This window comes from Engystomops pustulosus, chromosome 3 (genome assembly GCF_040894005.1).
Source record: "Engystomops pustulosus chromosome 3, aEngPut4.maternal, whole genome shotgun sequence".
NCBI classification, from domain to species: domain Eukaryota; kingdom Metazoa; phylum Chordata; class Amphibia; order Anura; family Leptodactylidae; genus Engystomops; species Engystomops pustulosus.
The window spans coordinates 67746465-67768983 of record NC_092413.1 but is presented as its reverse complement, the minus strand read 5'-3'; the positions used below and the strand labels follow the sequence as shown (position 1 = coordinate 67768983).

At 44.4% G+C, this 22519-nt stretch overlaps 1 protein-coding gene across 4 annotated transcripts in view; it reads left to right on the top strand.

Moving 5' to 3' along the window:
- Positions 1-22519, top strand: part of VTA1 (vesicle trafficking 1) — a 369178-nt gene that overhangs the window by 263417 nt on the left and 83242 nt on the right. For all 4 annotated transcript variants that reach the window (XM_072140989.1, XM_072140987.1, XM_072140988.1 and 1 more), the window contains exon 6: positions 4692-4853. In XM_072140989.1, the coding sequence (XP_071997090.1) occupies positions 4692-4853 (162 nt within the window). The remainder of the gene's footprint in view (positions 1-4691; positions 4854-22519) is intronic.

Sequence of the window (22519 nt, the reverse complement as noted above, 5' to 3'; positions counted from 1 at the left end):
GAAGATTCGGGGGTTGCACAGAAGGGACTCCAATGATAACCTGACCCTGTCCACTTCATCCAAAAAAAAGAAAAAAGACAGCAACCCATGCAATTACCTAAAGCTGTTTTGTTTGATGCACGCAGCCCAGGGTCCTAGTGTGCAGGATCCATAGTCCAAGACAAAAAAAAGAGAGAAGGCCACGGCATGGATGCTGTGGCCTTCTCTCTTTTTCTGACCCTGTCCACACCACCTCTCTCTTCCTGCAGTCTCAGGTTTACATTAAAATAATGCTATATATGACAAGCCTTGAGTCTGCATGAAGATCCCTGTCTGGAAAACTCTGCCATGGTGCAACAGCTTTAGTGCCCACTGAGAGGGCCCTGAGTGCCACCTCTGGCACCCGTGCCATAGGTTCGCCACCACTGCCCTAGGCGCACCAGGACGTTATAGTACGTCCCCGGGGCTAGATGCTTAGCGCACGGGGACGTTCTATAACGTCCTGCTTCTGGTAACGTCCTGCTCACGAACGGAGCCGGTACCAGAAGCAGCGGCTGTCAGCTGTCTAGTACAGCTGACAGCCTGCGCTAACACCCGCGATCGGAGCCGGCTCCGATCGCGGGTGTTAACCCCTTACACGCCGCGGTCAAACATGACCGCGGCGTGTAAGGGTGTTTGCGTTGTGGATCGGATCCCCCGTGCCGCTTACCGGGGGATCCGATCCATCCCTGGGCAGCTCCGAGGACTGGCATGTGCCCCGGAGCTGCCCGGTCTCCATGGCAGCCAGACCCCTTCCGGGTCTGGCTGTAAACTGTCTGAGCATGCGCAAGCTTGCTCAGACAGTTTACACTGCTCTACAATAAAATAGTATTGTAGAGCAGTGTATTGAACTTAAACCAGTGATCAGAGCATCACTGGTTTAAGTTCAAGTATGTATAAGTAAAAATATGCAAAAACACTTAACACTACACATTATAATAAATAAAAAATAAATACATAAAAATATAAGCCCCTAAAATGTCACTTTCCCATAAAAACACTTAATAAAGTATAAAAAACACAAAAACACAAAAAACCCCGCATATTTGGTATTGCCGCGTCCGTAACAATCTGTATAATAAAACAGAATCGTTACTGGACCCGCACGGTACACGCCGTAGAAAAAAAACTGCAAAAACGTTCCGAAAAAAAATAATTTTTAATTATACCCTATCAAAAAATGCTCTAAAAAGTAATTTAAAAAATGTTATGCACTCCAAAATAAGCCCACTAAAAAGAACAACTCTTCTCGCAAAAAATAAGCCCCTAACCAGATTTGTCAGCCGAAAAATAAAAAAGTTATGCATATGAAAAGATGGTGATGCTAAAATGAACAAGATTTTCTCCAAATTGGTTTTTATTCAGTACAATTGAATAAAATACACAAAACCCCACATATTTGGTATCCCTGCGTCCGTAACAATCTGCATAATAAAACAGAATCGTTATTAGATCCGCAAAGTGAACCCCGTAAAAAACAAAACAAAAAAAAGCTCCAGAAAAAAGATCATTTTCAATTAATACCCTATAAAAATGCTCTAAAAAGGGATTTAAAAAATGTTATGCACTCTAAAATAAGACCACTAAAAAGAACAATCCTTCTCGCAAAAAATAAGCCCTTAAACAGATTTGTGAGGCAAAAAATAAAAAAGTTATGCATATGAAAGACAGTGATGCTAAAATTAACAACATTTTTGCCAAATTACTTTTTATGCAGTAAAAATGGGAAAAAAATAAAAAATCTATATAAATGAGGTCTTTTTGTAATCGTGGCGACCCATAGAATAAAAATAATATACTATTTTTATGGTATGGTAAACGGGCAAAAAAAAAAAAACCCATAAAAATCTTCCTGAATAGTGATGATTTTCATTTCCTCCACCAACAAAGAGTTAATAAAATCTCACCAATTAGCCTATAGATTCCGTATAAATAACGTACCAGAAAAGTCCATCTCATGTGGCAAAAGAAATAAGCCCCTATAGGTCCACATTAAAAAAAAGAAAAAAATTATAGCCTGTACAATGTGACATAGAAAATCTGCTCTGGATGGCGCCTCCTTCCCTTCTATGCCCGGCCGTGCGCCCATACAGCAGGTTACCACCACATATAGAGTATCCGTGTACTCGGGAGAAATTGGGTAACAAACTTTGTGGAGCCTTTATTCATTTAATCCATTGTAAATGTTTAATTTTCCACCCAAAATGAGTGTATTGTGAAAAAATATTACAATTTGCAGACTGCACCTCCATTTTGTTTTAACCCCTATAAAACACGTAAAGCGTTAACAAACTTCTTAAAAGTGGTTTTTCATACGTTGAGGTGTGTAGTTTCCACAATGGGGTAATTTACGAGTCTCACTATTATTTAGGCCTCTCAGTGTCAATTAGAAGTTGAGCAGGTCCATCTAAATGCGGGTTTTGGTGATTTTACAAAAAATGTGAAAAATGATACCTAAATTCTGAGCCTTATAACATTCTAGTAAAATATGTGGAATCTTAAAAAACCATGCCAACATAAAGCAGACATTTGGGAAATGTAAGTTATGAATTTATTTGGGAGCTATGACTATCTGCATCAAAAGTAGAGAATTTAGAACGTTGAAAATAAAGAATTTTTCCAATTTTTTTCCAAAAAAGCGTGAAACCGAATGGATCTATAGACTTAACACCCTACAACCCAATGGGCTCAATTTAGAATTTAATGTGAACACCTTGAATTGAGTTTGCCCATTGATTCCCCCTTGTCTACCCACATACAGATTACAGTGTAACGAAGTAAATGAATTTTTTGGTTATGTACAACTTTTTTTATGTATAATTATTTTTTATGTATAATTATTTATTCATTGTTCTTCTCTTCTCTTTTTCTCCCTATAGATCACCCTCTATATGGAGTTATGGACACCCAACCCTGTGCGTTCCGTCTGCCCATTATTTCATCTTCATAACACAGCTAAACAATGTCTTATTCTATATTTCATAAAACTCGCGCATATGACCAAATTTGATTCAATTTTGATACAGCTCAAAAGTGTACCACACGGGAGGACAACGGACACCTGCGTAGGTGCACTTCTATACTGATCAAAGCGATCTGAAATACTGACCTGTTATTATCGGTAGCCTTTTACTACTATTATTGCATCCCGTTGTTCTTCCCTTAAATGCTCACCTTAATACTGGCACTCGCTCTTGTTTGCCCTCTTCCAAGATGGCCGCTTCCCAGTCTGGACACTCTCGCGAGAGTAGTGGTATCCATGTGTGAGTGACGTTGCTGTGTGACAAGATCGATCGCGGCGGTTGCCTTCCGGGCATTCCGCAACGCGATCGCGTCATCCCAGCTAGTCCCCCCGGGAGCCCCATGTGATACTAACTGAGGTAAGCGCCGAATCTTGATGTGTGGGTCTTAGAGCTATGTGTGCCATTGTCCTTAGATTCCCACCTTGAGCTGTTTTCCTTTTCTTCCTTTTGTTGTCCTGGTTGCCCAGGCAACGCGCTGGTCATGCGCTATTGGTTCATTATTTAGGCATGACGGAGCCTCGGGCTGACTGTCTTACGGCATTTAATGTAAATATTTTATTTTGTATTCACTTTTGACTCATTGTAACACGGTAACACTTTATTATCACTACCGAATATGAATTTATATTGTACTTTATTTCACTCATTGTAAATTGATTGATGATGTCACATCCTGTGGGGGATAAATACCCACCTACCACTAATTATGCTTGAAAATGGCTGCATAGAGACAGCTGAAACGTTAGATCATCTTAGAGTGTAGATGTACATTTTAGCACATGGTATATTGCAGTGCATAGTTCACTCTACTGCATAGCATAACACAGGATATTTTCTCCAGGTTGGTGATTTTCAGTATACTGGTATGCTGCCGTCTCCATCAGAAGTTCATTTTTAGATAGGTTCAGGTAACTGTCATGATACAGAAGCATAATCAGACACAATACCCCTAACTCATTATTAACCTGAAAAACATTATTATTTATCAAACATGTTTTGTCTTTTTATTAAAACCAGTAGTCCACAACCTTTTTTTTTGCAGTGGGCACTGGTAGAGTACATGTTAATTTTCCCAGGACCAGAAAGGAAGACGAGTAGTTGCCGTTGAAGGAGGTGGCAGGCAATTATGTGGAGTTGGATATAGAGATTTGTTATTTGAGCTGCTACAGGAGGATGAGGTAGAAGGAGCTGCTGACTGAAAGTGTGATTGAGGTACCTGACCGCACCTCACCTGCTAAAATCCACTAAAACATCTATTCCTGTTGTAATTCAATTTTTGCGCAGCTCTCAACCAGCTTCTTTTACATTGTGTTTTATTTGTTTTTCCACCAAATAATCTATCAATTATAAATCAGACAGTAGTCTTCCTGTGTGTTAATCAGGATCCCCTCTCCAAACTAACTGCCTTGTTAAATAGGGATGTTATCTTCACACAAGAACATTTTTTTAATTACTTATATGTGACCGCTGATTAATATTAATTGTGAATACTGAGCTGAGAATAATACCCCTTTAAACTTTATGACTGCCAATAACAAAGAGCAGGACTGTAAATTAACTACTTAGACACTGACTTTTTGACTTTGCTGAAAACAATAAATATATTTATTTTGCATGGACTGCTGACTAAACCTGCTTTTCCCTCTGCAGATGAAGATGATGATGGAACATCTGCAAGCACTGAAGCTCCTGAAAGGTCATCATTCACATACAAACCAGGAAACATGCCAGCTTCAAACTACACTGGCATCCATATTCCCCCAGGTGCACATGCTCCAGCAAACACGCCTGCAGAAGTTCCCCATAGCTCTGGTAAGATTAACTTAAACCCTTTGTGGCTAGGGTTGCACAATGCATTAAAAGTTTGGTACCTTTTCAGTATTCAGAAAGGCAGAATGGTTCAATACCAGGATTTGTTGATGTGCAATAATGTGCACATTGGTAGGAACAGATACATTTGAGGTGTATGGAGACAGAAAATCAAGGGTGGTGCGCAACTATACACTTGTGGACTGTGGAGAGTGCAAGAAGAATATTACATGGAGGATGGATGAGGGGACAGGAAGAAGATAACATGAGATGAGAGACCTGATAAAAAACACAGAAGCACCTCACCCCAACCCCCCACCACAACATGGCCTGCCATCCAGCAGCCCAAGATTCTTGCAGAACGTGCGCCAGAAATCATGAATCTGGCGCCCTCTGCACACTACACAGACAAACTTTAAATAGTGCACACTGCACTGTTCTTAGTAAAAAAAATGCCCCAATGTGTGCACAGGTCTCCAGGCTTGTGCTACACATCCCTGCAACACACAGCACTATCCAAACAAAAACAATGTTCAGTAAGAATTGCTGGCCTTGGACAGTTGGCCCGTGCGCTGTAAGCCTGCTTAGAGTAGATGTATTTTAGCGCCGAGTACCCCCCTTCCCCCTTCCAAAAAAGAAGCAAGGAAAAAATGCACAAAAAAACATTCCAAACTACCCAAAAATAAAGATAAATCACCCCCTTGTAGTAGCAATGGACACACATACACCGCCTCCTATGTGGTGTAGTTTTGCGATTAAATTTGCATTATTTTGAACATCCTCAGTTAATATATCACACTTAAGTTGATATATGCCTCTGTGCTGTATTTTTTTCAGCAATTGAATGATTTTGTAAGGAATTGAAAACAATATTTGCACAAAAATTTATGACAATTATACACCAAGAAGCTACATAGGACTAATGATAAATCTCTCCACATCGATACATTTATACACATAGGTGGAGATGTATCTTTAGAAAGGATTTTGCGCAGATGTCTGTGTATGTAGGGGGTTCTGGTTTCTTATTTATAGTTGGGTGTATGTGCAGTGTTAGATGCCTTCCAAAGCGACAACTGAGTGTGTTGTGTGCAAATAGACTGCACCAGTCACACGTATGTTTAACATTTGAACAATTTCTCCCTCTTTGCAATGATTTTACACAGGAAATTTGCAAATACCTCAAAATCTAAAATTGTGCAAAAACATTAAAGGGAACCTGTCACCAGGAGACCCATTTTTAGCACTCCCCCAGTCCCCACAGAGCATAGTACATACACTGCCAAAGTGTTTTTGTATAAAAAAAATTGGTTTTACAGAAAAAAAAATGTTATATTGTACCTTTCATTAGCATCTGCTGTGTGACTAGGCAGTTGCCAATTGGGAGGGGCTGGAAAGGAGCAGTTCCCCCCCCCCCCCCCTTGTGAAACATGTGACCTTTTCAAATATATGAATAACTCACAACACTCGGGATTGGCTGTAGAGGAGCAGGGGGCGTCGCTAAGCCCAGTGATGGGTGTTTTCATATATTTGAAAAGGTCACATGGAGTAGCTGTTCCCCAAGGGTGGGGGGGGGGGACTGCTCCTGATCCAGGGCACGGCCCCAATGTATTTGTATCACACTTTAAGTAATGCTCACTTCTGCACATAATCCCTCACATTTGGTCGTGCCAATAACAAATTTACTGAGGGTATATACGGCTTCAGAAACCACAGGAGAAATCCCTACTTGTTACATCCAGTGAATGCAGGGGACGTGTTCTCCATTAGGCATCACTACGTCCTATGTTCCTCATTGTCCCTACATCTTGGTTCCCTGACAGTATTATCCTGCTGCTGCTCCTAACACTCTCCCCCAAATACTGTAAGGCTGCGTTTACACATCTTGCATTTAAATAAAACCAGATTCTTGTTACCAGTCACATGTGTTTCACTGGAAAACATATGAGATCAAACTGAGGCCTGGCCTAGTGCCATGTGTGAACGTGCCCCAAGATATTTGCCCCACAAAGTCCCCCCAATTATGTGACCCACCCAGTTCCACCCCAGCAATGTGTCCCACACAGTTCCCCCAGTAATGTGCCTCACACAGTTACCCCAGTAATGTAACATAGGGAGAGAAAAAGAACTGAACCGCACATCCACACATCACACAGTGATCTACTGCTGCTACACTATATAACGAACTCTGGGTAATGTGCCCCACACAGCTACCCCCAGTGAGTAATGTTCCCTACACAGCTACCCCCAGTGAGTAATGTGCCCCACACAGCTACCCCCAGTGAGTAATGTGCCCCACACAGCTACCCCCAGTGAGTAATGTGCCCCACACAGCTACCACGAGTAAGTAATGTGCCCCACACAGCCCCCCATGTTCTCCCCATCCCCTAGCTGCTATAATGTTTCCTCCTCACCTTACTGATGTGCAGTCCTGTGCATTACTTTTCCCTTCCTGTTATGTGTTCATGACATCATCACAGGTCCTGCAGCCTCCTCGAGTATTATTCTAAATTATCCCAGAGGATAGGACCTGCAGCGGAAAGCATTGACTGCACACGTTCTCATTACGATCTGTGGCATTTGGCACATTGCAATGAATCCTATGTAGAAACACCATCTACTGCAATACAGTATATGGCAATTGCAGTATATGGTAGGAACAATCAGACCATCTAGGGTCAGGTGGCCAAGGCGAATTATAGAATCAGAAGGCAAACTCGTAGTCAGGGACAGGCAGGAAGTTGAGACAGGCAGCACAGGATCAGGGTCGGGGATGTAGCGGTAGGTCAGGACAGGCAGCTTGGGATCGGTGTCAAGAACGGAAAGGGGGTCACAACGGGAAATCAGGATAATCTCAAAGGGCATGGAACTAAGCTTTCTCTCAGACATAGAAGCGCAAAGATCCGCAGGAGACACATTAAGGGACTGGCTATATAACAGAATTGACAGCCGTCCATCACCAATTAGTGGCGCACTGGCCCTTTAAATTTTGCAGACCAGCCGAGCCACGGGAGATGCTGCTGGATCAGGGATAGGTAAGAGAGACTGGCCACTGCACTGAGGGGCCTTCGGAGGCACACAGGTGTGCCTGCGACCCAAGACATGGGTCGCAGGGGCACCCGTGACCGTATCATTTGGAGCGCACAGTGAAAGTTATAAAAACAGCCTACAAGAAAGTAACATTTTTTTTTTTTGCCAATTTCAACACAATTGTATTTTTTCCCAAAACTTTAAATTACACATCACAGAATAATAAATAACGTCACTGAGAAGTAAAATGTGTTATACAGAAAATAAGCCCTTGCACAACTCTCTAAACAGAAAAAGGAAAATGCTATGGATTTATGAAGGTGTAAAGAGAAAAATGAACGAAAAAACAATGTGATTCAAGGGGTTAATCATAACTCAAGTTGTAGGGAGTAAATGTTTCATATTTACTAAACATGGCTTACATGTAGATTAGAGATGAGCGAGCATTAAAATGCTCGAGTGCTCGTTACTCGAGTCGAACCTTTTCCGATGCTCGAGTGCTCGTTTCGAATAACGTACCCCATTGAAGTCAAGGGGACCAAGGCTCTGCACAGGTAAGCTTGGCCAAAAATCTGGAAACCTCAGAAAATGATGGAAACTCCATGGAAATGGACAGGAAACAGCAGGGGCAGCATGCATGGATGCACCTGAGGCTGCCTAATCGCACCATTATGCCAAAATTATGGGCAACAGCATGGCGATGACAGAGTGAAAACAGTGAGGCGACATAGCATCTAAAACGCCCAATAATTGACCCTGACACTATAGGGGACGGCATGCGGAGGCAGTGGCAGGCTAGAGAGTGGCATGGCGACATACCCCAAATGGACTCAGGCTTCAAACCAATTAAAAAAATTCCTTTTGGCGAGGATTACGTGTAGCACTGTACGTATCAGTATTATGGTGGCAGAGAGGAACCAAAGGAGGTGAGCAAGAAGCGCTGAAATGATTTCCGATGTGAACAAAAGGTTGATGGTATATATTTAGTCGATAACACAGCATGGTGGCGACAGAGTGACAAAGTTCCATAACGTATCTGGTGAAACACCCGGAAAATGTGGAGGCTGCTATGGAGACGACGTGTGAAGGCTGCTATGGAGACGACGTGTGAAGGCTGCTATGGAGACGACGTGTGAAGGCTGCTATGGAGACGACGTGTGAAGGCTGCTATGGAGACGGCGTGTGAAGGCTGCTATGGAGACGGCGTGTGAAGGCTGCTATGGAGACGGCGTGTGAAGGCTGCTATGGAGACGGCGTGTGAAGGCTGCTATGGAGACGGCGTGTGAAGGCTGCTATGGAGACGACGTGTGGAGGCAATGGGGATGGTTATGGCACCCGAGGTGAACGTAAGTAGGTGAGAAAAGAGGAGTGAAAAGTTAGATTTTAGAGGTAAAAGGTTATAGGTTGACGGTTGCTGCAGTTCAAACAATGTTAGTTGGATCCTGGGATGGAGCTGGCGGTTCGCTGCCAGCCGAGCTATCGCCTGTCCAAGCCCCTGCCTCTCGGCTCCTCCCCACCCAAAAAGGACCTGGGGGCCAGAAGCGTTTACTTTGAAAAAATTATAATTTTCAAAGCAGGCAGGGGCTACAAACAGCATTTCTAAAAACCTTTTGTGTGAGATCAAGTGTAGTACTGTTCTTATAAGTAATTGGCCTTGTTATGGTGGGGGAGGGGAACGTAAACAGATGCGCAAGTAGCAATGAAATAATATTGGTCAATCATAAAAGTTTGGCGGTATTTTGTGGATAACACAGCAGGGTGGCGACAAAGTTAACAAGTTTGATGTGGAAGCAGTTAAAACAACCCAAAATTTTGCCGGACACAGCTCGTTTGCTATGTGGACGGTGTATGGAGGCAGCTATGTGGACGACTTTTGGAGGGAGCTATGGAGACGACGTGTGGAGTTAGCAATGGAGACAACGTGTGGAGGCTGCTATGGAGACAATTAAATTTGGATAGTGCCTGTATGTGGCAGTCCAAAAAAGTTTTCAAAACAGAGGAGCAGGTAGGTGGCCCTCCAGAAAAATTAAATGCATAGAGTACTATAGCTAGAGCCAGTTGGCCCTGGCAAAAAATAGCCAGTTGCCTCTGCTTTAGTGTACAAAGAGGAGTATGAGAATGAGGAGGAGGAGTGCATACATGGGAATTATTTAGGTTGAGCTGCTTTCACCTGGTGGAGAATGGAAATCATGTTAAATCCATGCTCGATTCATCTTGATAAGCGTCAGCCTGTCAGGTAACAGTGTCTTGCTGGGGTGACATAAAACTGGCAAAGGCCTTGTAAAGCGTACCCCTGCCAGTGCTGGACAAGCTGCCTGCTCACCTACTCTCCCTCGCTACTTGTCCAGCAGAAGTACGCCCTCTGCCGCTAGCAGTGTCAGATGGTTAAAACTGTTTCAGCTTGTGCACCAGGGCCTGCTGGTATTCATGCACTCTCACACTCCTTTCCTCTACAGGGATGAGAGTGGAAAATTTTGCTTGTACTGTGGATCCAGGAGAGTGAATACCCAGTAATCGGTGCTGGAAAAAATTCTTTGAACGTGAGGGTCACGGGATAGGCGGCCTAGCATGAAATCTACCATATGCGGCCCAACGCGCAATAATTCATTCCCCTCACTGGCCTGACTCTCCATTTCCTTCTCCTTCTCCAACTCCTCTTCTTCTGCCCGTACACGCTGAACAGTTAAGGATTGAGCAACGGTCCCCTCTTCTGTCTCCCCAACATTCTCCTCCTAATCCTCCCCCACCTCCTCCACCTCCTTCGATACAGGCTGAAAAACAGACCGGAGGGTGCTCTGGCTATCAACAAGGGAATCTTCTTCCACGGTCTCTTGTGACGAGCGCAAAGCTTCCAACTTCATGCTGACCAGAGAGTTTTTCAACAGACCAAGCAGCGGGATGGTGAGGCTGATGATCTGTGTTGATTCCTCAAAGTTACTCAGCCCCTGACAGATATCAGACATCCACGTCCACTCCTCATTGTAGACTTGATGAAGCTGACTGACCTAACTACCAGTTCTGGTGGAAGTTGACATCTGGCAGTCTACAATTGCTCTGCGCTGCTGGTAAACTCTGGATAACATGGAGAGTGGCAGCATCTGTGGTCGACTTTCTGAAATGCGCACAGATTTAGCGCACCTTCGTGAGCTGCAGAGCCGCCACCAGGTTATGGCTGTTGTCACACACAACCATGCCTGGCTTCAGGTTCAGCGGTGCCTGCCACAGATCGGTCTGTGCCGTGATGTCCTGTAATAGCTCTTGGGCGGTGTTCCTTTTATCGCCTAGGCTCAGCAGTTTGAGCACTGTCTGCTGTTGCTTAGCGACGGCACTGCTGCTGTGCCTAGAGCTACCGACTGATGGCGCCATGCCCACGGATGGTAAGTTGGAGGAGGCGGCATAGTAGGCCTGAGAGACCTTGACCGAGGTAGGCAGTATATGAGCTGCCCCTGGGTCAGACTCGGTCCCAGCCTCCACCATGTTAACCCAATGTGCCGTCAGCGATATATAGTGGCCCTTCCCGGCTGGGACGGCACATCGAGAAAAGTAGTGGCGGCTGGGGACTGAATACCGAGGGGCGGCCGCCGCCATGAGGTTGCAAAAGGCCTAGGTCTCTGCCAGTCTATAGGGCAGCATCTCCAGGCTCAGTAATTTGGAGATGTGGACATTGAGGGCTTGTGGGTGGGTGGAACTGTATTTCCTCTTGCACTCCAGCATCTGGGGTATAGACAGCCGAACTCTGCGCATGGAGACATTGGTGGAAGCTGTGGAAGATCGTGGAGGCGAAGGTGTGGTTTTCGCGCGGGAGGTGTTTGTACCGGGGTCCTGGGCAGGGGGCTGACAAGCAGAGGCAGCAAATGACACAGGGGAAGGAGCAGTGGTGGGCCCGGCCGGAGGTGAACAGCCTTGGTTCCATTGAGTGGGGTGTTTAGCATTCATATGCCTGCGCATAGTGGTGGTGGTTAAGCTCGTAGTGGTGGAACCCCTGCTGATCCTGGTGTGGCACAGGTTGCACACCACAGTCCGTCGGTCATCCGCTGTTTCTTTAAAGAACCTCCAAACTTTAGAAAATCTAGCCCTCGCCACAGGAGCTTCACTACTTGAAACATTTGGCGCTGATGCAACAGCTCTGGCCCTGCCTCTGTCTGGCCCCACCACGGCCTCTTTCAACCTGTTCTCGTATAGGACTCTCCTCCGTCTCACAAGCACTGTCTTCACCCGGCCTATCAACCCAGCTTGGTTCTGTCACCTCATCATCCTCCGATCCCTCAGTCTGCTCCCCCCTCGAACTTCCTGCCCTGACAACAATATCACCATTGTCTGACAACCATATCTCCTCATCATTCGACACCTCTTTACACACTTCTTCCACTACGTCAAGAATGTCATCATGACTGCGACCGGTGGAAAACCTGGGCATCGGGAAAGAGCTCAGCAGCAACCTGGTGGTTTGTGACTCTGGAAAGAACAAAACTTGCAGAAGAAATCAGACATCAACCACAGAAGATGATTGCTATGGCTATTTTCTAACCTACACTGACAGCACACAAAAGTATTTGTGTGTCACTTTAACTTTTGAAAAACGCTAATGTAGCCCTAACCAGGGCTGTTGGGTACTTGGAGAATCACTCCTGCCTAACAGTAGTAGTAGTACTAGAACACCCTAACGCTATCCCTGACCAGCAGCAGCTCTCTCCCTAATGGCATCCAGACAGAGAATGATCCGAGCAGTGCTGGAACGGGCTAGTATATTCCAGGGTCACTTTTTTCAGGCCAGCCAACCACTGCTATCGACATGTAAGTGTACCATGTGATGCTGGGTGTACTGCAGAGTCTCCTGGCTTGTCATTGGCTCAGTTTGTGGCCGCCAAAAATCTAAACGCCGTGAGATGACATTTTCTCGAGCGGGCGAAATACTCGCCCGAGCACCGAGCAGTTGCGAGTAGTCGAACGAGTATGCTCGCTCATCTCTAATGTAGATACATAGTAAACTTTGAGCAGGCAGTAAGAAGTTGCTCAAAATTGTGTCTAACTAGAATTTACCTGCATCCAATTCTGAATGTGTATCAGCGCCAACTACTATGTATCATTTTGAGTACAGTCAAATTTCAAGAATGTCAATTTGCCTGATTACATAGCTGTTAACAATGCATTTATAAAACGCATGCGTTAACACACGTTTGTTTATTCTGCATTACTGCATGCGTTAACGCATAGTAATCGGGCAAATCTCATCTTCTCAGCTGTTCTAATGCAACCTATGTTACTGCCAGTTGTGAACGCACCGTGAAAGGTATAAAACAAATGCCTGATGCCCTGCTCTATCCTATCCTGTCACTTGTCCTGTCACGCAAACATGCTCTTACAGTGTCTGTAGCAGACTATGCATCTACATAGGCTGACAGTGATAATACCCTGCAATACTCAAGCATGGTAGAGCTAATAAAAATAAAAAAGTTTTCAAATAAAAATAAATTAATAAAATAAAAATACCTTAATGGCCCCATTATATATAAAAATCACAAATAATGGGGAAAAAAGTTAAAATCCTCACACAAACTCTACACATATGGTATCACCATGTCCGTAATGACCCATTCAAGACTGAGTTCTCTCCATACACAGCGTATGGCAGCTTTATAATGCAGCTGAAACCCGCCTGTTACTGCCGCGGTCGGTGCTGGCAACAATCGGGGCAACTAACCTGTTAAGTGCGGCAGTCGAACTTGATCGCAGTACTTAACTTACCATTTCATGGGTGCCATCGGAGGGAGTCAATGAGACTTGAAGGCTTGCCTGGTGCAATTAGGGGGGCCAGCCTGCCCCCCTAATGTATACAGCCAGCCTGCCCCCCTAATGTATACAGCCAGCCTGCCCCCCTAATGTATACAGCCAGCCTGCCCCCCTAATGTATACAGCCAGCCTGCCCCCCTAATGTATACAGCCAGCCTGCCCCCCTAATGTATACAGCCTTCCTGTCCCCCTAATGTATACAGCCTTCCTGCCCCCCTAATGTATTCAGCCAGCATGCCCCCTAATGTATTCAGCCAGCATGCCCCCTAATGTATACAGCCAGCCTGCCCCCCTAATGTATACAGCCAGCCTGCCCCCCTAATGTATACAGCCAGCCTGCCCCCTAATGTATACAGCCAGCCTGCCCCCTAATGTATACAGCCAGCCTGCCCCCTAATGTATACAGCCAGCCTGCCCCCTAATGTATACAGCCAGCCTGCCCCCCTAATGTATACAGCCAGCCTGCCCCCCTAATGTATACAGCCAGCATGCCCCCCTAATGTATACAGCCAGCCTGCCCCCCTAATGTATACAGCCAGCCTGCCCCCCTAATGTATAGAGCCAGCCTGCCCCCTAATGTATACAGCCAGCCTGCCCCCCTAATGTATACAGCCAGCCTGCCCCCCTAATGTATACAGCCAGCCTGCCCCCCTAATGTATACAGCCAGCCTGCCCCCTAATGTATACAGCCAGCCTGCCCCCTAATGTATACAGCCAGCCTGTCCCCTAATGTATACAGCCAGCCTGCCCCCCTAATGTATACAGCCAGCCTGCCCCCCTAATGTATACAGCCAGCCTGCCCCCCTAATGTATACAGCCAGCCTGCCCCCCTAATGTATACAGCCAGCATGCCCCCCTAATGTATACAGCCAGCATGCCCCCCTAATGTATACAGCCAGCCTGCCCCCCTAATGTATACAGCCAGCCTGCCCCCCTAATGTATACAGCCAGCCTGCCCCCCTAATGTATACAGCCAGCCTGCCCCCCTAATGTATACAGCCAGCCTGCCCCCCTAATGTATACAGCCAGCCTGCCCCCCTAATGTATACAGCCAGCCTGCCCCCCTAATGTATACAGCCAGCCTGCCCCCCTAATGTATACAGCCAGCCTGCCCCCCTAATGTATACAGCCAGCCTGCCCCCCTAATGTATACAGCCAGCCTGCCCCCCTAATGTATACAGCCAGCCTGCCCCCCTAATGTATACAGCCAGCCTGCCCCCCTAATGTATAGAGCCAGCCTGCCCCCCTAATGTATAGAGCCAGCCTGCCCCCCTAATGTATAGAGCCAGCCTGCCCCCCTAATGTATACAGCCAGCCTGCCCCCCTAATGTATACAGCCAGCCTGCCCCCCTGAATGTTGAGCACATTAAAAAAAAAAACTTAATTCTCACCTTCCGGTGATACCCCCGATCCTCGGCGGTGGCTCTCGATTTCCGGGGCGGCTGTCTTCTTTCTTCTTTTGCCAGCGGAGTCGCGTCCATGCGATCTCCCCGCCGGCGCTCACTATGATGTGGCGGTGAGACGTCATCAGCGGCGACACCGCCGCATCATAGTGAGCGCCGGCGGGGAGATCGCATGGACGCGGCTCCCCCGGCAAAAGAAGAAAGAAGACAGCCGCCGCCAGGGATCAAGAGCCACCGCCGAGGATCGGGGGTGAGTATCGCCGGAAGGTGAGAACTAAGTTTATTTATTTAATGTCCTGAACCATTTTTTTGTGCTGAAAATCTCGGCTTATACACGAGTATTTACGGTAACTTTTATTTGTCATCTAAATAAAAGACATCTAGTAGATGTCAACAAAACCCAAAGGTGTTTCACACATAACTACGACCATATTAAAAAACGCGGCAACTAGGATATAGAGCTGTAATTGTTAGAGAGATGGATACGCCCTCATGCTCCCTCAAGTCTGATACGCACACCTATATTAGCAAACTAATTCCCTAGCCACGCTACACCCTATGGCTTGATCTCAGATGCACTGAACTGCATAACGGTCTGCTGGTGCACTGTTTATAGCCCTCTCCAATTCACATTCCATCCAATGTGTTTCTAGCCTTGTGGATTATAATCAGGGGTCACATTTAGACAGACAAAATGTATGTGCTGCTGATGGTGCATGCGCACACTCGAGGTCCCTCATTGTGGGTTCTACAAGATCACAAACCTATAGTCTCACCCCTAATGTTGGACATTCCTAACCATTGCCCAATCCACTATCTTCTCCTGGAGGTCTCTCCTCCCATGACACTGTGTCCCCATCATAGTCCAGGCAGATACCAAATGTCTTTTATTAAGATGACAAAAGGTATATTTTATTCTTCTTACACGTGGACAAAGAATCAAATCAATTATTCAGGGAAGTGTTTTTCAAATAAGTCCCAATTGAAGTGAGAATAGTAATCAGGAATGGCTAGTATTGTGTTTATTGATCCATCTATAGAGGCCTAGTCAAATGATGCACATCTCGTGAAATATCAATAAAAACCAATTTTAAGATATTAACTAAGAGCTACAAGGATTACACTTGTAGTTCGTGGGTGTGATAAATATGACCATTTGGGGGGGGGGGGGGGGGTTGCTTATCCTATTCAAATCCCACACTTTCCCCCAGCCTCTGTTTAATTAGCCTAATGGAGCTAGCAAAGTGTTAGGGTGCTGAGCTTCAAAGTATCTCTGCAGCCGAATCGCCTCTATGAATTCTTCCCCCCTTCCTCCATTTTCAAACAGGAGAGAGTCATAAAAACGCTTAAAACAATACGTTGGAGTTATGGTCTATCTTAGCCCAAGGGCAACTACATTTTTGGATTTCTTATCGTTAGGAAAGCACAGTGGTCCAATTCCAGAGGCTCTAGCATCCTTGGGTCCCTTGAGAAGCTATAATTTCTCCAGGGTTCTGAATGTAATACCTGGTAGGAGGGACCCATGACCCCTCCTTGGGGTGGACAGAGGTGTGTCTGCACCTGATATAATCAGAAAAGCCCTGATGCTGCTCGTCTTTCACCTGGGGACAATCTTACCATCACCAAGCGCGTGGACTTTCCAGCCCTTTTAGGCCCACACACAAGGTAACTACCTCACTGAACTGCTGAGACTTGTAGTGCTACCTTTGTATTTTGTACTCTGTTTACTGTTTATATCTATTGTGTGTACTGTATTTTCTTGTGTACCCTTAAGGCAATTAAATATAAAATTTAACCTGTGTGAACCCAAACGTCCATGCTTCACTCATATACATGCTACCGGGTTGTTCCCTCACCTTATATAATCTTGTTATGGACTGGGCTTATATTAAAGGAGAACTAGTGCTAGCTCCTTGGGTTCAGGGTTGTGATTTATTGTTGTGCCATAATCGGAAGTTGTGTGGACAATTTTAAATCATTTCCTGCACCTCTCAGAATGCGTGCGTTCTGGTAGTGTCTATAAAAGGATAACTAAGTGACCCTGCGTACCTTTCAGGGGTCCGAAATGTCACGATTTCCTTGATAAGGAACTGAATAGTGAGGGTACTAAAAGAACATCCTGGGTTTGAGAAGAAAGATCGGGCCCTTCAACAGACATTAGAAAGGTTTACTGAGAGTATTAAAACACGTAAACCCCTTTAATTCCAGAGAGATCTGAAGGAATATAAGGATCTTAGAGGATACGTTGTGCCAACAATTGGGTTTGATCCTTTTATGTGGATTAAGGACATTAATTTGTTCGCTAGGAAGTTGAAGTAGAGGAAATTCTAAAACCATAATGATAGGAGATGTTTTACTGATCTTACCAGCGTTGAAGTTCTGATAGGGCTGTGGGAGGAGATAGATAGGCCTTCTGGACAGGGCACAATGACAAATCTGAAACCCAAAAGTATTAAACAACCAGCAGTTGGAGAAACCACTCACATAGACTTCTTTGTTGAACTTATGTCAGAATAGCTGAAACGTCAGCCTTGTCCGAATGTGATTTGAAGAACAATCTGACTCCTGAAGGAGTAGCCTTGGCTAAATTGGAACGCTAAATTGGAACGCTAAATTGGTAAGGGGGGTCACATTGTGGTGAGGAACCGGAGTGACTATAAAACAATGTGTGAAGCTATCATCCTGGACACACGTTACCTTCACTTATCGTATAATCCTCTGGAGAAATTCAGAGAGGAACTTCAGGGGATACTAACAGAGGGACTTAATTCGTCCCTTGGTGAGAAGGTCAGAATTTTCTTATTTCTAAGTTCCCAGTTCTTGCCACCTTTGGGCTACCAAAAGTCCATAAGGGGTTCTCACCACTAAAGAGCCGTCCGATTGTATTGAGAATTAACAATCTGACACATGTCAGCACTTACCTTGATCAGATCTTAAGACCGTTTGTGTTGAGCCTCCCATCATACGTGAGGGACACTACAGACATCTTGAGAAGACTAGAGGGGATTACCTTAGAACCAAACACACTACTAGCTAGCCTTGATGTTGAGGCTTTGTACTCCTCAATCCCCTATAATCAGGTATTTGAGGCACTACAATGCTTCTTGGAGAAAAAAGGCAACCAGCTTTATGCACACAATAGTTTACGAAGATTTGTTCTAGAGAGGAACTTTTTCATCTTTGGGGACCGTCTCTTCCACCAGCAGAGGGGTACAGCTATGAGGAGCCCTGTGGCTCCTACATACGTAAATCTGTACCTCTCTGAGGAACTGTCTCAATGGACATCGTTCGTTGCCCTATGGATTAGGTATGTTGACAATGTCCCTCATATTATGGACACCCTCTGTATCCTTCTTCAATCAATTTATGACAGCCCTTAAAGTTGATAGTTTTGGGTTAAGGTTCACAAGTGAAGTTAGCAGTATCATAGTATATAAGGCTGGAAAAAGAAGCAAGTTCATCAAGTCCAACCTATAAGAATGAAATACCGTATTTTCTGGACTATAAGACGCACTTTTTTTCCCCAGAAAATGGGGAAAAAACAGTGGTGCGTCTTATAGTCCAGATGTAGGGAATGGAGGGCATCTGGCTGCGCTCTGCCAGCTAATGCTGGCAGTAAGCGCAGCCCTTCACAGTGAAGCTGCACTCAGCACAGCCGCTGCGCTCCTCTCCTCTCCTCAGCCCTCCACTGCTGGAGGGAATGGAGGGCTGCACCCCTGCGCTCTGCCAGCTCTGATGTATATCATGTATATCAGGGCACTGATATACATGATAATTATGGCAGCAGTGGAGAGAGAGAGGGGGAGGAGAAAATCACTGACAATCCCCGCTTGTAAGTAGCCCGAGAGGAGCCGAGCCTGTACAGCGCTGTGTCCAGCTCTCCCAGCACAGGATCAGATAAGTGATTAGTGCTTCCTTCCCCCGGGTCTCTGCTCTCACACTCTTAACCACTTGTTGCCTGGTATGTAGTGGCTGCTGTCCCACTGGTAGATTGTAAGCTCTTGTGAGCGTTGTACAAGCACTGTCATCTCCTGTGTCCCCCTCCTCATAGATTGTAAGCTCTTGTGGCCATTGTACAAGCACTGTCACCTCCTCTGTCCCCCTCCTCCTCATTGATTGTAAGCTCTTGTGACCATTGTACAAGCACTGTCATCTCCTGTGTCCCCTCCTCCTTATAGATTGTAAGCTCTTGTGGCCATTGTACAAGCACTGTCATCTCCTGTGTCCTCCTCCTCCTCATTGATTGTAAGCTCTTGTGACCATTGTCACATATACTCATACCTATACAACCCTGGTAACTCTTGAGACCCCCTGACTACGTGCCAGCATAATTCTATCTAAAGATAGGCTGCTCGCCCCTGCCCCTCTCCGAAGAGGAACATGGCTGCACTGCCCAGTTATTTACTGTTACTTTATTAAATACTTTGGCATACTATTTGGGGAAAAAACATTTTTCTTAATTTTCCTCCTCTAAAACCTAGGTGCGTCCTATGGTCCAGTGCGTCTTATAGTCCGAAAAATACGGTAAATGTTTTTCTCCCATGACATATTTTTTCTCTCAATGAAGTCATCCAGGCTTCTGTTGAACATGCACATCGAGTCTGCCATTACAACTTTCTTTTTTAGAATATTTGTCTTTTTGAGAACTTTGTGCCAGTTTATGCCTATAAGATCTTCCCTTATTTGCTGAAAATTTGCCCTTCTGAAATTTAGAGTGTTCGTTGCCCCTCCACTAACGTAATACAAGCGTAATACAAAATCAATAATATTATGATCACGATTACCCAGTACTGAACTATCATTCCTTGATCTGAGAATCAAGATGAATGACGGTAAAATACTGACCAAAGGAGACTGCAACAAACCGTTTATTACAATGGCAGAGTTGTTACCCTCAACCTCTTAAAAGAGGCATACCCAGGGGTAGTTCTTACACTTAAGATGAAACTGCTTGGAAATGGAGGATTACACCGATCAGGCAAGAGAGATGGAGAGTCGGTTCATAAGGAGAGGTTTCCCTACATCAGTGGTACATAAGGCCAACTCTATGGCACGGGAACCAAATCGGGATAGACTCCTTTCTCCTAAACCTGACCCTCGGCTGAGAAGATCACCAGACTAGTGGCCATTTATCATGCACAAAATATAAAAGTCAGATATCTGCTTGCTAGATATTGGAGAATTCTTAGGGCTGATCCAGACATTCAGGATTGCATATCGGATTCCCATCTTGATTTTTAGTCGGGGAAAGAACCTTCGAGATAGATTGGTACATAGTTACCTGGCACCAATTCCCCAAAAAACAGCATGCCTTTATGTAAAGAAACCAGGCACATAGAATTGCATGGTATTTCCCTATGAATCAGATACTGTCACATGAAGATACTGTTAAATGGGAGACATTCAAATTTATAATGGGTCATTATACTTCTAAATTTATTCCATTAGGTAACAAGTATAGACGGGCTAGATTACACCCCGCATTGTTTACAGCTACAGTTCAAAGGGCAATAAAAAGAGGGCATTCACAAAAGATAAATCTGACAGGTCGCCTGAGGCATTAAATAATTACAAGATGCTTACTAAGTTCTGTAAGAAGGAAATAAAATCAGCCAATTACAAAATGAAAGACAGGTGGCCAAAGATTGCAAACTAAATCCTAAGAAATGTTTTAGGTTTATCAATGTAAAAAAAAGAGCAGGTACTAAATGGATTTTCAGCTCCGTTTATACAATAGAAGAAAGAACTTCTGACATGGGTGGTGTCAGTGTGGATAATGCATCCTGTAATATACTAGACTGGATGAATGTAGACATGACCCAAGCTAAGCACAATAAAATCAATGTGTACAAGGCTCAAGGACCAGATGGGTTACACCAGAGAGCTCTTTGAAGAACTTAGTACTGATATTGCTGTGCCGCTGTATAAAATCTTCATAGATTCCCTAATGAATGGTACTGTACCAAGTGACTGGCGCAAGCAGAATGTGGTGCCAATATTTAAAAAAGGCTCTGGAACTTTGCCAAGCAATTACAGTCTCCCGTTGAGAAGGACCTGGGTGTGCTATTATGTCCTTGTGCTGCGGGGGAGTGGTGTCAGCACCGGGCGCTGATGGGTGCCCCCATCTTGGATCAGTTTGTGATAACAATTTGGTGATGTTTTATCTAATAAATCTCTGACATCCTAGATTACAGTTATGGGCTTGTAAAATTCAGAATTAAGAGCGACATTGGCTCTAAATTTACAATCAAACATAACAGAGTTTGTAGGGCATCTCAGTATAGACAATCATCCCTAGTTATAGACCAATACCTGGCTTCTTGTGAGGTGCAACCTGAATAAACATAAGGAATGAAGGAATGCTACAGATGTGAACCAACCACAGTATAGTTATAACACAAGTTACAGCTTTGTGTCTTTGCTCCCCACCTATAGCTCTGGCAGTTGCGCGGCTGGAATTTTATTAATGAAGTAAAATATCTTCTACTGTAAGGATTAGGCTCAGGTAACTTGCAAGCAACATTTTCTTAATGTAGTAATAAATTGCTTAAATTTTCTCAGAGTTAACCAACTTTACCAAACAGGTGTTTTGCATTGTGAACTGACAGTGCAGCAAATCCTTTTTTCACATACATCCTAATGGCTGTGCAGAATGGCAAAAGAACTCAGGCTTCTTCTTTTCTCTATTCGGAGACAGGTTCTTAATTCCTGCTGTGGTCTCTTAATTACATACAGGGTCTATTAAGCTGCTCTTACCAATTATCGTACATGCAGTCTTATTTTACTTGAGATGGAGTCTTTATTTTAACCCCTTACTTCCATTTGACGTAGTAGTACGTAGTCACGGCACAAAAATTGTGATGAAATAACTAGGCTTATAGTCTATTAAAAAAAATGAACACTGTACTCACCTTTCCGACGTTCCGGTGCCTCTTTGGAGGTCAGTGGCGTACAAACAGTGACATTGGGAAGCCGCTAAATGATCCAAAGAGGCACCGAAGCTTCCGAAACAAGAATAGGACCAGGGGGCATCAGAAAGGTAAGCACAGTGTTAATTTTTTTTTTTTTTTTTTGAAAAATACCTTCATTTAGACATTAAAATTTTAAATTTCAAAATTGCACCCGATTTTGTTTTAACCCTTGTAAAACAATTAAAGGGTAAACAAACTTCATGAAAGTCGTTTTACATGCGTTATGAGGTGTAGTTTTTATAATGTAATTTATGGGGTTTTACTATTATTTAGGCCTCTCAAAGATCCAACACATTTCCGTTTTTTATGAAAATGTTACAAATCACACCTAAAATGCAAAACCCCAAATCATCCTTTTTATGCTGTTATGACTATATGTTGATAAAGTAGAACATTTTGAATTACAAAAATCGAGAATTTTTGCTAATTTTCACCAAATATCATTTTTTTCCATAAATAAATGCAAAACATATCA